This window comes from Pelophylax lessonae, assembly GCF_965119305.1.
Source record: "Pelophylax lessonae genome assembly, chromosome: 2".
Classification (NCBI taxonomy): domain Eukaryota; kingdom Metazoa; phylum Chordata; class Amphibia; order Anura; family Ranidae; genus Pelophylax; species Pelophylax lessonae.
Window position 1 is genome coordinate 57,198,269 of NC_138769.1, and position 17,707 is coordinate 57,215,975.

At 44.8% G+C, this 17,707-nt stretch overlaps 1 protein-coding gene across 1 annotated transcript in view; it reads right to left on the reverse strand.

The window, feature by feature from the left end:
• Window positions 1–17,454, reverse strand: part of CRYBG3 (crystallin beta-gamma domain containing 3) — a 297,693-nt gene extending 280,239 nt beyond the window's left edge. Inside the window, exon 1 of the mRNA XM_082245519.1 lies at window positions 16,928–17,454. Within this exon, the coding sequence (XP_082101645.1) occupies window positions 16,928–17,268 (341 nt within the window). The 5' untranslated portion in view covers window positions 17,269–17,454. The remainder of the gene's footprint in view (window positions 1–16,927) is intronic.
• Window positions 17,455–17,707: the final 253 nt, after the last annotated feature.

Sequence of the window (17,707 nt, forward strand, 5' to 3'; positions counted from 1 at the left end):
TGAAAAATCCCCGTTGGCGCTTCCTTGAAGCCAGCCGGCACCAGCCAACGCTCACTAACACTGAGGACACTCTGTAGAACAATGGAAGTGCTGAATCCTCGACTTGTAGTCCAGAAGATACAAGACTGAGAACTATAGAATTTCTGACACTGTTGTACTGCAAAAGTCACTGAATACTCTCCTCCGCCTTGCCTGGCTTGAGGTAGTATATTGTAGAACTCTGTATGGCCGTAACTTTAACTGACACACTCTGTACAATTCAGGGCCCAAATGCAGGTGCCCCCTTTGTAGCTTCAACTCTTCAGGGTCCACTGACTATGTACCCCCTCTGTAGCTTCAGGGTCCTCAACCTAGGTATCCCCTCTGTAGCTTCAGGGTCCTCAACCTAGGTACCCCCTCTATAGCTTCAGGGTCCTCAACCTAGGTACCCCCTCTGTAGCTTCAGGGTCCTCAACCTAGGTAGCCCCTCTGTAGCTTCAGGGTCCTCAACCTAGGTAGCCCCTCTGTAGCTTCAGGGTCCTCAACCTAGGTACCCCCTCTGTAGCTTCAGGGTCCTCAACCTAGGTAGCCCCTCTGTAGCTTCAGGGTCCTCAACCTAGGTAGCCCCTCTGTAGCTTCAGGGTCCTCAACCTAGGTAGCCCCTCTGTAGCTTCAGGGTCCTCAACCTAGGTAGCCCCTCTGTAGTTTCAGGGTCCTCAACCTAGGTATCCCCTCTGTAGCTTCAGGGTCCTCAACCTAGGTACCCCCTCTGTAGCTTCAGGGTCCTCAACCTAGGTACCCCCTCTGTAGCTTCAGGGTCCTCAACCTAGGTAGCCCCTCTGTAGCTTCAGGGTCCTCAACCTAGGTACCCCCTTTACAGCTAGCTGCCACTGGATCCCAGAACCTCTTCCGGAGTGGTACCTCTGACTCTAGGCAGACCCCCAGGGGCAATCCTCAGTACTCACGACCTGTGTAGGCTTTCCTGGGACTGGACCCCTCTCTCTCTCTCCACATGCTCTAGGGAAATCGGATCCCCTCAGCTCAGCACTCTCTGGACACTCAGGCCAGGGGCGTAACTGCAGGGGTTGCAATCGCTACCGGGCCCCATGCTCCAGGGGGCCCGGTAGCAAACCAGTGGGTGAACTTCTAGGATCTCAAAGGTCACACTTGCGACCGGGCCCTGGCATTTCACCACTGTGGGGAGGCCCCGAGATTGCAGGAAGGGGGCCCGCTGCAGAACTTGTGAAAGGATCCTGATGCGGGACCATAATAAAAGGCCATGCAACGAGAGTAAAGAGCCCCAGGATTAGTGGGAAGAGCCCCGGGCTTGAAGGGAAGGGCCCCGGCCAGGGGTCTGGGGGGCCCTTCATGGTTTCTTGCATCGGGGCCCTGAAGGTTCTAGTTACGCCTCTGACTCAGGCGACACAAAGACATCCACCTTCCCCAGACAGGAGGAGAGACAACTGCACTCTCCTTCCTGGGACTCTGCTCCCGCCAAAGACATCGTGTCATGTGCCACCCCCAAACTTATACCCACTCCAAGAATCCTTTGCAGCATAATCTGCCTTCTTGGGTAGTTAAAAGCTTGGATGTGTCCTCTGATCGGGCTTCCCACACTGCCCTGTAAAAAGTCTCTCACAGAAGCCAGTGGGGATACTTCTCCCCTCAGCAGGCACATCTGGAAGCCCTGACACGCTAACTAAATAAATTACAGCTTTATGCAGACAAGGCCCGCTATACATTTACCTAGCACCTACCTGTAAGGTGCTACACTTTACATGCCAAGCAAACTGTCCATCAAAAGTAGCAGTGACAGAGGTTGGGACGGACTCCGTCGATGGAACGGACCCGTGTGAAAGGGGCCTAAAGGTTTGTTTTTGTTTTTAAAGTTATACTTCCCTTTAAATCTTCATAAAAAGATGTTGCTAAACCTGTTCAAGCAACCCAGTGTTAGAGTGCATTCACGCCACAACATTCTGCCCCATAATACATGTATTTAACAGAAATGTTGATAGATATAAGATGGCAACTCGGTGGACTCATACATTGAAAATCTTTATTGGCTACACAAGTACATCCAGTAGAAAAATGCTGATAAGTTTTGGCCGCTGTGGCCTTACTCATAGAACTTAAAGAGGTTGTAAACTCGTTTGAGTTTTTTTTTTTTTTTTTACACCCTGCAAAAGAAAGACATAATGAGCTAGTATGCATCGCATATTAGCTCATTATGCAATACTTACCTTAGAACGAGCCCCCGCCGTGCCGCTCACTCACCTCTATGACGGGCGACATGTCTAGTCGCCCATCTTCCGGGATCGCGGCATCCGGCCATCTGATTGCCGGAGCCGCGGTGACGTCACTCCCGCGCACGCGCGCTAGAGCCGACAGTCACGGCACGGGGCTCTGAAGGAACGGCACGATCGGCCGTTCCTTCAGAGCGCATGCGCCAGTGACGTCACTGGCGACATGTAAGGTAAATATCTCCTAAACGGTGCATGTTTAGGAGATATTTACAGTACCTATAGGTAAGCCTTATCATAGGCTTACCTATAGGTAAAAGTGTCAGAGGAGGGTTTACTTCCCCTTTAACAAAAATGCACACATTCTTCTATGTATTACTGCAACACACATTCGTAAACAGGTCTTTATAGTTTGTCCCAACCATGTCACTGATGCTTCTTTTGGACAGTTGGCCTGCAAGTAAATGTGGAGAAAAAAAAATATACACGGTAATATATTAAAATAATAACCCACGCTAAACATATATAATAATACAAAAAAGAATGTGCAGCTGCTGCTCACTAAGTAAAAACTTGGATAAAATAGATAGAAAGCACTGTTATTATCACTATCTATCTATCTATATATGTAGAAATATATACACACACATTAAAGTGATTGTATACGTATACGTCCATTTTCTTTTATAACAAACATGGCATACTTACCTGCTCTGTGCAATGCTTTTACACATAGCAGTCCCTAACCTCCTCCTCTCAGGTCCCCTGCCGACACTTCTGGCTCCTCCTGCCTACCTAGTGCCCCCATAGCAATAGGTTTTCTGTGGGTGCATTCATGCGGGCTCAATCCCAAGTCGCACTGTGTGCATCTATTGCCACGCACAGTGTGGATTGGCCCCTCCCCCACTCCCTTGTCACAGGATATGACTGAAATCAGCAAGAGCTCCCCCTTCTGCATCAGAGTCCTGTGAGGAGGAAGAGCAGTGATGGATCGAGATCTGGCTCAGGTAAGTAGACAGAGGGGCTGCAGGGGGAGGGGTTGCTGGTCACAGAAGGTTTTTTACCTTAATGTAGAGAATGCATTAAGACAAAAAAAAAACCTTCTGGCTTTACAACCACTTTAACCACTTGCCTACTGGGCACTTTTACCCCCTTCCTGCCCAGGCCAATTTTCAGTTTTCAGTGCTGTCACGCTTTGAATGACAATTGCGCGGTCGTGTTACACTGTACCCATATGAAATTTTTATCATTTTTTTCACACAAATAGAGCTTTCTTTTGGTGGTATTTAATAACCTCTGGGTTTTTTATTTCTTACAAAAAAAAAAAAAAGAAAAAAGACAGAAAATTAAAAAAAAAAAAGTTTTTCTTATTTTCTGTGAGTAAATTTTGAAAATAAATACATTTTTCTCCTTCACTGATGTGCGCTGATGAGGCGGCACTGATAGGCTGCACTGATGGGCACTGATGAGGTGGCACTGATGAGGAGGTACTAATATGCCACCCTTATGAGCACTGATAGGTGGCACTGATAGGCGGCACTGATGAGCACTGATAGGCAGCACTGATAGGTGGCACTGATGAGCACTGAGAGGTGGCACTGATGAGCACTGAGAGGTGGCACTGCTGGGCACTGATGGACACTGATGGGTGGCACTGATGGACACTGACGGGTGGCACTGATGGGTGGCACTGATGAGCAGCACCATCAGTGCCCACACTCAGTGCCCATAGTGCTGCTAGTCAGTGCCCATCAGTGCCTAGATGAGCAGGCACTGATGGGCACTGACTGGCAGCACTATGGGCACTGATTGTGGGCACTGATGGGGGGCACTGATGGCGGGCACTGTGGGCAGTTATGGCATTTTTTTCCCCTCTTGTGTAATCAGGGCACTGTTGATCAGTGCCCTGATTACATTCCTCTGTTTCCCCTTACCGCTGATTGGCTCTCCTCTTCCTCACACTGAAGTCTTTGTGTGAGGAAGGAGAGCTGGCGATGAGAGATGATCTCATATGTTTGCATATGAGATCATCTCTTATTGCATGGTCCGATCACGTGGTAAATGGCCGCTGTGATTGGCCATTCACCATGATCTGTGATTGGCTGTGTCCAAGGGACACGGCCGACACAGATTTTCCCCGATGCGCACTCGCGGGAGTGCGCGGGGAGCCTGTTACTGGGAGGCCGTATAAAGACGGCCTCCCGGAAATTAAAGCCTGCGCTGTAGCCGTCTTTCGGCTATAGCGCAGGTGGAAGGAGGTTAAGGTATGTAAAATACAATTTTAAAAAATTACCTGCATATACTTATGAAAATAACTGTTTTTGTAGTGTCGGTTCACACTAGGGCGATACGACTTAGGGTGAGTTATGCGGCCCGTCGCCCGCGCACCGCGACTTCGGCGTGGCTTGCAACAACTTCACATAATGGAAGTCAATGCAAGTCGCTCCGATGTCGCCCCGAAGTACTGCAGGAACCTTTTTCTAAGTCGGAGCGACTTGAATCACTCCTATTAGAACGGTTCCAATTGCACAGCACGGTCCGCTACTTGTCAGGCGACCAAGTCACCTGACAAGTCTGAACAGTGTGAACCGGTGTAACGTTAAAAAACCATACCCCGTGAAGAAACCATACCCCTCGTCACTTCCGGTCTGAAACAGCAGAGCAGCGCAGCAGAGCGCATGCTCAGAGCCCCGGAGACGTGATTGAACAAGAAAGAAGTTAACAAGTGCGCATGCTCGGAGGGTATGATATGTTAACGGCACTAATACTTGCGGCGGTAACATTAAAACAGTTCTGCTGAAACATCAATCATCTCCTCTCCTCTCCCTGTCACTTCCCTGATCTCCCCTAATAAATATGAAAGCGGCGGCGGGTGTATCTGTGCTCCGTGATCCGCTTTTATATTTATTAACGGAGATCAGGGAAGTGACAGGGGAAGGAGCAAACATGAGCCATGATGCAGAGGAGCTGTTATAATGTAACCGCCGCAAGTTAAAGTACCATGAGAAATCCATACCCTCCGGAAGTGACGAGGGTATGGTTTTCTCACGGGTATGGTTTTTTCACGGAACACCGGCACTTATAACATTATTTTAACCGCTTGCCGACCGCCACAAGTAAATATACTGCGGCGGTCAGTCCCGGCCAGGCAAAGTGACGTATATAAACGTCACTAGCCTGTCACCGGCTTGTGAGCCAATAGCAGGCGAGCGCGCGCCCGCTGAGGCGTGCGCCCGCCCCAGCTCGTTCACTAAGGAGTCCGTGCGTGTCACACTGCGATCGTCGGTAGAGAGGGAGAAAGGCAGGCGGCTTGTAAACAAGCCGCCTGTCATTCTCCCCTGTGTAAAAATGGAGATCAGACGGTTCTACTATGTAGGACCGTTGATCTCTGTTTTTACAGTAGTAGCCACAGCCAATCACAGTTAGAAGCACGCCCCTAGGACACACTTAACCCTTCCCTCTCCAATACAGTTAACCCCTTCCCTGCCAGTGTCATTTTTACAGTAAAAGTGCATATGTATAGCACTGATTACTGCAGTAATGTCACTGGTAACCCCAAAAGTGTCAAAAATGTCAGTCAAGGGTCCGATCTGTCCGCCGCAATGTCGCAGTCCCGCAAAAAAAATTGCAGATCGCCGCCATTACTCGTTAAAAAAAAAAAACACCAAAAATGACAAAAATCTTTCCCTTTGTTAGTAAACGCGATAACTTTTAATATGCTTTTTGCGATTTTTTTTACCAAACATATGTAGCATAAAACAAATTGGTCGAAAATGTTAAAAATTATTGATTTTTACATTTTCTTTTGGGAATTTCATATAAAAAAATGTGAAAAATATTGTTATTTTTACAAAATTTACGCTCTTTTTTTTGTTTATAGCGCATGATAAAAAAAAAAAAAAAAAAAAAAAAAATCGCACAGGTGATCAAATACCACCAAAAGAAAGCTCTGTTTGTGGGAAAAAAAGGACGTCAAATTCGTTTAGGTACAGCGTCGCACGACCGCGCAATTGTCCGTTAAAGTCACGCAGTAAAAAAATTGCAAAAAACCCCCTGGTCAGGAGGGGGGTAAAATCTTCCGGGGCTTAAGTGGTTAAAAAAACAAGACAAACAAAAGCAAGTCCACCCAACTAATATCTCAAATGAAAATGTCTTTCTTGGACAGAAGCAGACTTGTATAAAGTACTCGAAATTTCTACTTGAGTAAAAGTACAAGTGCTCGATCAAAAAATTACTTGAGTAGAAGTGGAAGTGCTCGCAGAAAAAGTTACTTAAGTAGAAGTACTAAAGTATTCAACATTTTTTTTACTTAAGTATTGCAAGTAGTTTTTTCAAAAAATTTGCTACTTAAGTACTAAAAGTAAAAAGTACCAGTAGTTTTGAAAAAAAATTTCTACTCAAGTACTGAAAGTAGAAGTACAAGTACTGTGTTATGTAGTTATTAAAGAAAGAAGTCAAAAGTATGAACATCATATTGTTTTTATTATTTCAAATGATTTATTCAAATGATTAACCTGTGTTTGTTAGTAGTTTCTTGATGCACTTTAAGCGCTGTAGCACCATTTATTTGTTTGTTTCATATTTTCTTTTTATTGGAAAGATTTGGTATAGCAGCTTTTATTATACACAGCCTTTATTTTCGTATGCGCTGATTTACAAATGACATTATACACATTTTTTTGAGCTTTATGCAACCTGCCATCTACTGTTCTGGCAGTGGTAATTTTTTTTAAAAGTAACGAGTAACTATGCAGCACAAAAAAAAAATACTTGAGTAGAAGTATCGAAATCATCGAAAAAATGTAGTGAAGTAAAAGTAGAAGTAGGAGAAAAAAATTCTACTCTAGGAAAGTACAGATACCGCATTTCGGTACTTAAGTACAGTACTTAAGTAGTTCTACTTCGTTACTATACATCTCTGGACAGAAGCCATTGAGTCTGAATACCTATCAACTTCTAATATTTATTTAGGATTCAGAAGGCCCTGAAATCCATCCACCTATCATGCACATTACAAGGAGACCTCTGGCCAGTGGACCGTTCATTAGTGATAATGCAGCAAGAGGAGTTAGCACCCCTAGCTTGTACTAGAGTGACAATACTGGGATTCTTGGTGGGTGCTTCAATACTGAAATCATTTTCAGAACATTTGTCAGTTCCTTCAAACGTTTTGTGTCCCCAGATAGAGTATTTTTGTCCAACCACAATTCCACTTCTCCTTTCATGCTGCCCACATAGCAGTGACTCAGGCTGTCAGATTACTCATAACACAATGCTACCACACTGAAACGGCTTCTTCTACAAAGGCTTCAACTACGTCTTACTCATTGCTGCTTAGAAACTCATTTTACAGCCTGATCGCTGCATAGTATTGAACCAGCGCTGCGAATATTTACAGCCTTTCCATGGAAGTTATTCTGGGCATTCAATGTATCTGAGCAGTGCATTGTAGAACATGTACTGGGGGAGCAATGCACCCAGCTGTATAGAATGTATGGAATCTGATTTTAATCATCGTGGCAGACAAAGGAAAAGAAAAAGCAAATGCACCAAAATGTCACGCTGAATGATGGTTAACCAGGGTTTACTGGTTCTTAATGTGAGATGGCAACTTTGTGAAGTCTGATGTGTTATAGTTAATAGAACATGTAGCAAAGCCTAAAGGGCCATACACACTATAAGATTTTCTGAAGACTTTTTCCTTCAGACTTACCTTTTCTATGTAGTGCAAGGGCCTGCCAGATTGCATACAAATTGAAAGTGCTTAGAGTTGACCTCATATTATATGGTTTTGGTAAGTCTAAAGGAAAAAGTCTTCAGAAAATCTGCACATGTGTATGGCCCATTAGACAGCAGCAGATGAGGAACCACGGTGGGGAAGTCTCATTAGACACCAAGAAACACGAGAATCCACAAAATGATTGAGACTTCCAATGTCAGACTGTGGTTCTGGGTAGAGGACCCTGGTTATGAGTTAAGGCCCATACACACGTACCGATCGTCGGCATACAAACGTCGGTGGACGAAGGATCTGCCGATTGTACGCGTGTTAGTATGGTGCCTCCGACAGATGTCTGCGCACAATCCGCGGACAAAAGTCTTTCTTGCAAACATGAAAATATTTGTATGCCGACACCAGAACGGACGATTGTTCGCCTGTCAGTACACAATTCGGCCGACAGACCGCAGATTTGCAAGACTGGGCATGCTCAGAAAATAGAAAACACAGGGAAAGTTAACCATTACATGACATCACTTCTGCAGTCGGCGGACAAAATTCTTGTGCTGTCCTTGTGCTGTCTTTGCACTTTTCAGCAGACACCGACATCCCGGGGAGAAAAGAGGAACATTTGTATGCCGACCATCGGTACGTGTGTACGGGGCTTAAGCGAGGGTAAACTCGGGAAACGCGGCAACCTTTTGTCCTTGTCCGTGATGTTTTGATGTCCAGTTTTGGATCTACAGTGGTGAATAAACTTCACATGTTCACTTACATCGGTGTGCGGTCATCACTTTGTGTTTGAAGATCTGACCTGCACCTGATTATAGATCCTCACCTGAGCGGCTCATCTGCATTTGTCTCAGCCCAGTATATAATCCCATCCATACCCTTCACTTTACCATAAAGGCGCATATCAAAAATGCATTAAACTGAAATCTCAGGCATAGTAAACTATGGGAACTGCCCCAAAACTGTGCTGTCCCGAGTCTCACTTTTCTGAAAGTTGGAAAGAGAAGGACCCGATGTCTCTGCTACTGCCTGGTCATCAAAAAATATGTTCTTGCCAAAAGGAGCTCTATGCAATCAGTACAGGGGAACTATGGTGTAGTAATGGTTTCTAGTTCTACACTCCAGGATGGATTGTAAGAGGGACATAACCAAAGAGTCCCGACCCTCCTGATCCAAAATCATTGATCCAGTTACGGTCTTTCCTGAAGAACATTGAATTGTGCGATAGACATAGAGGGGTTGATTTACTAAAACTGGAGAGTGCAAAATCTGGTGCAGTTCTGCATAGAAACCAATCAGCTTCCAGGTTTTTCGACAAAGCTTAATTGTACAAGCTGAAGTTAGAAGCTGATTGGCTGCCTTGCAGAGCTGCACCAGATTTTGCACTCTCCAGTTTTAGTAAATGAACCCCAGAGTGTGTTCCAGGGAACTTAGGGACCCCTTTGTTTTCTACATTACCATGGGAATGGGAAAATGTTCCAGGCTAGAAAGTTAAAAAAGCATTACAGCTGTTTCATTGGCTGACATCCGATTTCCTTCCTTTCAGTTCTGTTCAGTTTTTTGGAACGGAACAGAACCCTATTTTTCCTCCGTTCAAAAAACAGAAAGGAAGGAAAATCGGATGTCAGCGGTGTCATCCGCTGACATCCGCAATCCCCATAGACTTACATTATGTCCGCATATCATCCACAAACGGATGGGATGATATGCGGACCTACGGAGCGGATGACAGAAATGTTATCCGCTCCGTGAAAAAAAAAAGGACCGCAGCGGAGCTCTCACACGGAAAGCCCGTGTGAAAGAGCCCATACATGTACACATACAATATGTTCTCTGGGAAAACCAAGAGATCCATGAAACAGTTTAGGAAAGGACCTGAGCATTAGTTACAGCATAGCATTCTGACATTTCCGCGTGACATTGCCAAATATGCCTGCAGTTTTAAAAAGTTCACTTCAAATTTGTATAACTTTTTTAAGATAATATGAGAAGATTATTAGTATATCCAAATAACTTACATCACCAATATTTAAGAATTCACTGGGGGAGATTTGCTAAAAATGGTGCACAAAGACAATCTAGTGCAGCTCTGCAGAGAAACCAATCAACTTCCAGGTTTTAGCCCCTGTTCACATCGGCGCGATTTAACAGGTCAAATCGAGAGTCAAATCCCAACATATTGATGGCAATGGGAGAGTCCCATTCGGTGCGACGCAGACCTTGCGGCGCAGCACTGATTTCCAAGTAGGAAGCACTACTTTTGGCGACTTCGGGGGCGATTTCAATGGACATCTGTGCATGAACCCACACGGATGTCTTTCAATTCACTCCTGAAGTCAGACTGAAATGCGGCTTTGAAATCTTGGGAGTTCAGAAAAACTCACCGATTTCAAAGCCGCGATGATTTGAACGGGGGTAATTGTCAAAGCTTAACTAATCAAGCTGAAGTTAGAAGCTGATTGGTTACTATGCACAGCTGCACCAGATTCTATGTGCTCCAGTTTTAGTAAACTTTCCCCACTGTATAATTGTTTCTCAATGCCAGGGCAGAAATAGATGAACAGGGTGTATGGGAGGTTAAAGTGGTAGTAAACCCTTTTGTGCCATTTTTACCTACAGGTAAGCTTATAATTAACCACTTGCCGACCGCCGCAAGTACATATACTGCGGCAGTCAGCCCCTCACAGGCAAAGTGACGTAGAGGTACGTCACTAGCCTGTGAGGCTCTGGGGAGCGAGCACGCGCCGCCGGATGCGCGCTCCCGCTCGGTCACGGACCCCCCCACGCGTGTACCCGGCGGACCCGATGTCCGCCAGTCACTCGTGATCGTCCGTTAGAGCGGGAGAAAGGCAGACGGCTGATGTAAACAAGCCGTCTGTCATTCTCCCCTGTGTAAGAATAGTGATCATACGGTTCTACTATGTAGGACCGTTGATCACTGTTCCTACACCTCAAGCCACATCCAATCACAGTTAGAATCACGCCCCTAGGGACACACTTAACCCCTCCCTCTCAAAAAAAGTTAACCCCTTCACTGCCAGTGTCATTTTACAGTAACAGTGCATATGTATAGCACTGATTACTGTAGTAATGTCACTGGTAACCCCAAAAGTGTCAAAAATGTCAGTCAAGGGTCTGATCTGTCCGCCGCAATGTCGCAGTACCGCAAAAAAAAAAAAAATCGCAGATCGCCACCATTACGCGTTACAAAAACAACAAAAATCTTTCCCTTAGTTAGTAAAAGCAATAACTTTTGCGCAAACCAGTCAAAATACCTGTAAGTAAAATGAATATCTCCCAAACGTGCACCACTTAGGAGATATCCCAGTGAGGAGCAGCCGGTGACGTCACCAGCGCATACGCTCTGAAGGAACGGCATACCTATAACAACCAATCAGAAATCATTTTTCATCTTTTTCATCACAAAGTGGGGCTGCTAAAAGCTAAGGCAGGACATAGATAAGTCGAAATCCATTCTGTAGCGCAAAAAATGAAAAATCTGTTCTGTCGAGCAAAAAACAAACATAGCCATCAATTGTTTTGTTTTTCTAATAAAAATCCATCATATTGGATCGGGCACTTTTGATTGCGGCGCGAAAATCGCATGTTGCAGCTGGCACACTAATGATGTGAAAAGCTTACAAATCAAAAAATGTGTTCAATTTTCTTCATTGTCTTTGGCTTGCTTAAGTCTGGTGGCTTTAAAATTTTATAAATCACAGCAACCAATCAGATTTTACTTTACCAAGTCAGATCTTTTAGAGCCTTTTTAGGTCACCCAAAATAGTTACTGGATTATAAATGAGGAGAAATCTAAAATGCTATGGCTGCCCCCTGAACAGGATTAGAAGGATATCTTCTGGTTAGGACACTTGTCTTCATGACACCTGTCACAAATGGTTTCTTCTAAAGGCCCGTACCCAAGATCAGAAAATTGTATTGATATCAGATGGTACGATTTTGGTTTAAAGAATATGTAAACCCAACATTTCATATTCCTGATATGTGCCTGCTGTACTTGTATGAGAAAGTCTCCTGTTCTCTTTGCATTGCTTCCTTTATGTGAAATCCCTGGTGTTCCTGCCAGTCCCTCTGCTTTCCTAATAAAAACTGACCACACTAAGCAAGAGAACACACAGTGGTCAGTTTTCTAGCTATGCTGGAAACTCAGGCTGCTCTCCTCCAATGATCAGATTTGTCCTGACACGCCCCCTGCACAGCCATTCACTGGGAAGATTAGTGTCCTGCTGTTTCTGCTCCCCATAGCTCTTATGCAGCTGAGAACAGAGGGAATGTGATCACTCCTCCCACAGTCCAAAGAAATGACAGTAGGTTAATTAATTATTTTTCTGAATTGGATCTAGTATGTGTGTGTGCGGGTCTAAAAACCCAACTGCGGCCTCCTATGGCAGACTCAGGTAACATTCTGTAGAGTGGAGGATGCAGTTCTGGCGCTCCGTTCAGGCATGGAGTCACAGGAACGAGGTAAAGGATTAGAAGTTCTCCAAAGATCGGAATGTAGGGATGGGACAGTACTGAGCTGAGAAACACCCGAGGCAGCTTTACCTGCAAACAACAAAATCCTCCAACCTCCTAATATAACTTCTCAACCAGAACTCTGCTGTATATCGTCACTTCGATCAAAACTGTAATATATATCGTATCATACATTCCAACCAGGACCAAAACATACACACTACAATACGGATCCTTGGAATACTAGTGCTACCAATAGAGTCACCTCTGTTTTCTGGACATTTTTTTTTTTTTTGGTAAAATATATATTTTTTTTAACAATGATATACTTTACTAACAGAAACTAATACATCATATTAATTATACTATAACATCAAATAAATCAAAATTAAAATAATACTAACAGTAATAATACTTTTCTAAGGCTAAGTTCACATGTAGGCGTTTTGGGGAGTTTTTGGGGCATTTTTCTGCTCTAGGATCAGCTCAAAAAACGCCCAACAAGACAAATCCTATTCATTTCAATGGCCCCTGTTCACATCTGAGCGTTTTGACGTTTTAAGCAAAACGCCCAACGCTCAAAAAAGTACATGAGCTTCTTTTTGTGCAGATTACAGGCGTTTTTATTTTTTCCATTGGTCACTTGTCAATCTAAAAACGCCTGCACAAAAACGCCTGTAAAACGCCTGAAAAAACGTACATAAAAACTCCCGAAAAAATGCCTAAGGCTGCATTCACATGTCAGCGTATGGATCGCGGGCAGAATCGCCGGGATTCCGCCCGCGATCCGGAAATCATTGCAAATAGCAGGACGCCTGTGCGTTGCCCATGATTTGCAATAGCACCCCAAGCGCTGAGCGATGTTGCCGCGACTTCCGCCTGCCGAATCGCGGTAACATCGCACAAAAAAAAAATCGAGGGACACATTACGCTCCAAAGAAGCTCTTGTACTTTTTTCGGCATAATGAGTCCCGCGATTTTTTTTCGCGCGATGTTACAGCGATTCGGCAGGCGGAAATCGCGGCAACATCGCTCAGCATTTGGGATGCTATTGCAAATCACGGGCAACGCACAGGCGTCCTGCGATTTGCAATGATTTCCGGATCGCGGGCGGAATCGCGGCGATTCCGCCCGCGATCCATACGCTGACATGTGAATGCAGCCTAAAAAACGCCTGTAAATAGCAGCGCCAAGATGTGAACGTAGCCTTATAGATACTAATACTTCATACTAATGATATTATATTGTATAACAAATAACAATGTAATACCAATAATAATATTTTGCTAATACTTTTATACCAACACTACTATAATATATAATAAAAAATAATAATAAATGATAATATAATACTAAAAATAATACTTTACTAATTGATCTTAAAGTGTATGTAAACTAACAATATCTCTTATTTGCTCCCTTGTTGGGTTACTAAATATGTTATTGAATTTTTTTTATTGTATCCGTTCAGTAAGTGCAACAACAAAGTAGCTGTTTATCCAGCCAGAAATCTTGTGAGCCCATAACTTCCAGTACTCTCTGCCTCTGGACTGTTATCAGTTAGCATTGTTCCCTGCTATCTTTGTGGTCTGCAAAACACCTCCCCCGTTATACAAGGAGATATTATTCCTCCTGACACAGTGTTATGTAATCTTGAAGTGAAACTTTACTTAAAAAAGAAAGTTTGAGAGCAGGCAATTTATTGATGGAAAAGGAACACTCACTAGGGGAGATTTACTAAAACGGTGCAGTATAGTAACCAATCAGCTTTCAGGTTTTTAGCCTCTTTCAGACTAAGGGAAATCCGTCAAGTGTATCGGCCTGCTCAGTGGGGATCTCTCTGCTGATCAGGCAGATGACAGGTCTGTGTCCGCTCCACTATGAAGAGCAGACACTGACACGGTCCCCTGTTCTCTATTGTGAAATAGGATGGAAACTGACTGATTGTCGTTTTTCCATCTGACTGTCATCTGATCCGATCTGTCGGACGCATGGTGAAGGTATCCCCATCCGTCTGTTTTTAGCTGACTGGATCGGATGCTGGCGGGTGTCAGTGGACACAAGTCCACTGTCATCCGCCACCCCAAAGACAACAATGGGTGGTCCGGTCACGTCCGTCTGAAAAACCTATTTGGTTACTATACACAGCTGTGCCAGATTTTGTGTGCACCAGTTTTAGTAAATCTCCCCTATGTCTCTTCTGCATTACTTGCTAGTGATGTACACAAAGCTGCACATGCAGAATGACCAGGAGTAATGTCATCTCCGTCCAGCCAATCAAAAATCCAGAAGATTGAAACTGAGAAGAAGACCGACCGAAGATGTCAGTGAGGGGGCTCCTGGTCACATTGCTAGAGAGCAGGCGAGTATAGTTTTACTTTAGCACACTCATCGGTCTTAGGATGACTACGCTGCTCAGTACGGTTGTCACCTTAGGACAGGAAGTGTGTTAATGGCAGGATTACCAGGATAACATACAGTATGTGGAAAAGGAATGCAGCCACCATATCCAAGGACCGGTGAGCTGCAATACTATCAATTTCTGTTCTTGGGTTTAGATATGTTTTATAGTTTGCTAATTATTCTAAACTGTTGTATTTATTAAGGCCGGTTCACACCTGAATGCACTGCAGGAAAGGCGCATTCTGTTTGTGTTTTCCGCAATGCATTCAAACGCACTTGCCTTGCAATCTGTATGCGGGCGCCAATGGAAAGTTAATGGTGCCCCAAACGCAGAGCATTTGTTGGCACCAGACCGCATAGTACCACAGAGCCATGGGATTTGGTGCAGCGTGTTTGAAAATGGAGTGCATGTACTATTTTTTGTGTATTGCGGTGTGATCTGCAGCCCATGCATTTGAACTGCACCGCACAGGAACACCTGGGAATTCCAGTACAAGCCCGGTGTGAACCGGCCCATAAAACAGCCAGAACTGTGAAGTAGTAATATATGATGCACACTATTGTATTATACCTAATAACAGATCAGTAGCATCACTACTCATCACACCAACCAAGTATAGTAAAAGTAGTGCTAGAAGCAGCATTACATGTCCTGATTATAACAGAGCAATCATAATGAGGGCAGCTTCTGGAATAAAAATACAATCTGTGCTAGTTATAATATTATGTAATAATAATTACTTGTATATGTGGGACGCTAATCACATGGATCCAATATTCATAACACGTCATTAGTAACAGAGGTAATATATTGTAACTACTCTCAGCTCTCTTCCAGGTAGTGATTATAATATCAGAATAGTCTTTATGTTAGTAATAATAAAAATAATGAGATTGATAATAATAAAACCCAATTAAACAGATGGATCCAATACTCCAAACAGTAGTAGCCCTAGTCGTGGGGTTAGTACTGGGCTGGGTAGTAGTAGTAATAATAATAGTGTAATAGGTAAATCAGTGTTACAGGTAACAGTCATAGTCGTGGTGTTAGTACTGGGCTGGGTAGTAGTAGAAGTAATAATAATAGTGTAATATGTAGATCGGTGTTACAGGTAGTAGTCCTAGTTGTGGGGTTAGTACTGGGCTGGGTAGTAGTAGAAGTAATAATAATAGTGTAATAGGTAGATCAGTGTTACAGGTAACAGTCATAGTCATGGTGTTAGTACTGGGCTGGGTAGTAGTAGAAGTAATAATAATAGTGTAATAGTCATGGTGTTAGTAGTAATAGCAGTGGGAGCAGCAGTAACCATACTGTAATATGTGATGGTAGTGGGGGACAGTGAGTGGTGGGGGGTGAGTGGTGGTTGTCATGGTGATGGTAGTATTAGTAGTAGTATGAGTAGTAGTAATAATAATAGTGTAATATGTAGATCAGTGTTACAGGTAGTAGTCCTAGTCGTGGTGTTAGTACTGGGCTGGGTTGTAGTAGTAATAATAGTGTAATAGTTGTGGTGTCAGTAGTAATAGCAGTAACAATACTGTAATAGATGATGATAGTGGGGGACAGTGAGTGGTGGGGGTGATGGGTAGTTGTCATGGTGATGGTAGTATCAGTAGTATGAGTAGTAGTCCTAGGTGTGGTGTTAGTAGTAATAGCAGTAACAATACTGTAATAGGTGATGGTAGTGGAGGGACAGTGATTAGTGGGGGGTGATGGGTGGTTGTCATGGTGATGGTAGTATTAGTAGTAATAATAATAGTGTAATAGGTAGATCAGTGTTACAGGTAGTAGTCCTAGGTGTGGTGTTAGTAGTAATAGCAGTAACCATACTATAATAGGTGATGGTAGTGGGGGACAGTGATTAGTGGGGGGGGGGTGATGGGTGGTTGTCATGGTGATGGTAGTATCAGTAGTATGAGTAGTAGTAATAATAATAGTGTAATAGGTAGATCAGTGTTACAGGTAGTAGTCCTAGGTGTGGTGTTAGTAGTAATAGCAGTAACAATACTGTAATAGGTGATGGTAGTGGAGGGACAGTGATTAGTGGGGGGTGATGGGTGGTTGTCATGGTGATGGTAGTATTAGGAGTAGTAGTACCTTTGCTGTTCCTCCCCCTGCTCCTCCTGGGAAGAAGTCCTGGATAAGAGTCTGGAGAAGCCCTTGGCCCTGTCCTGCTCCTCCTGGGGGCCCCTGGCTCCTCCATTGGTGTCCCTCCTTAGGAAGGATCTTGAGGGGCTCCTGTCCTGCTCCTCCTGGGATTGGCCCCTATCCTGGGATTGGCCCCTGAAGAAGAGTCTGGACAGGCTCCTTTCGCTCCTCTCTGGCTCCTCAGCGGCCCCCTCCTCCTCCTTGTCCTGGGAAGGGCTCCTAGAGAAGAACCGGGAGAAGCTCTTGGCCACCTCATCCTGCCAGGAGCCCGGTCTCCTGCGGGTGCTCATCTCCTACTTCCCGGTACGAGGCAGCGGGCGCTCCGGGGACATGCGGGAAGTTGGTAAAGTTTGGAAGGTGAGGTTTGTGTCAGTCGGGCAGAGCGGTGGGAGTCTCCATAGAGTGACAGGAGAGGGGACCAGTGACCCGGACTACAGCGCACAGCCTTCTACTCATCATATGGCTGCCCCTTTCTCTCCCTGCAGCCCGCTCCTTGGCCCCGCCCTTGTGGGCAGAGGGAGAAGGAGGGGGAGGTGTGGCCGGCCGTCCCCTTCAGCTGTTTGATCCCCGTACACACGATAACCCCGCCTCTGGAGGCGTGGTCGGCCATGTCCTTCTCCGGACACACGATGGCCCTGCCCCTGAAGGTGGCAGGAGGTGTGGCCGGCCGTGTCCCATTGCGGTCTGCTCTCCGGACACACGATGCTCCGCCCCTGAAGGCGGGCGGGC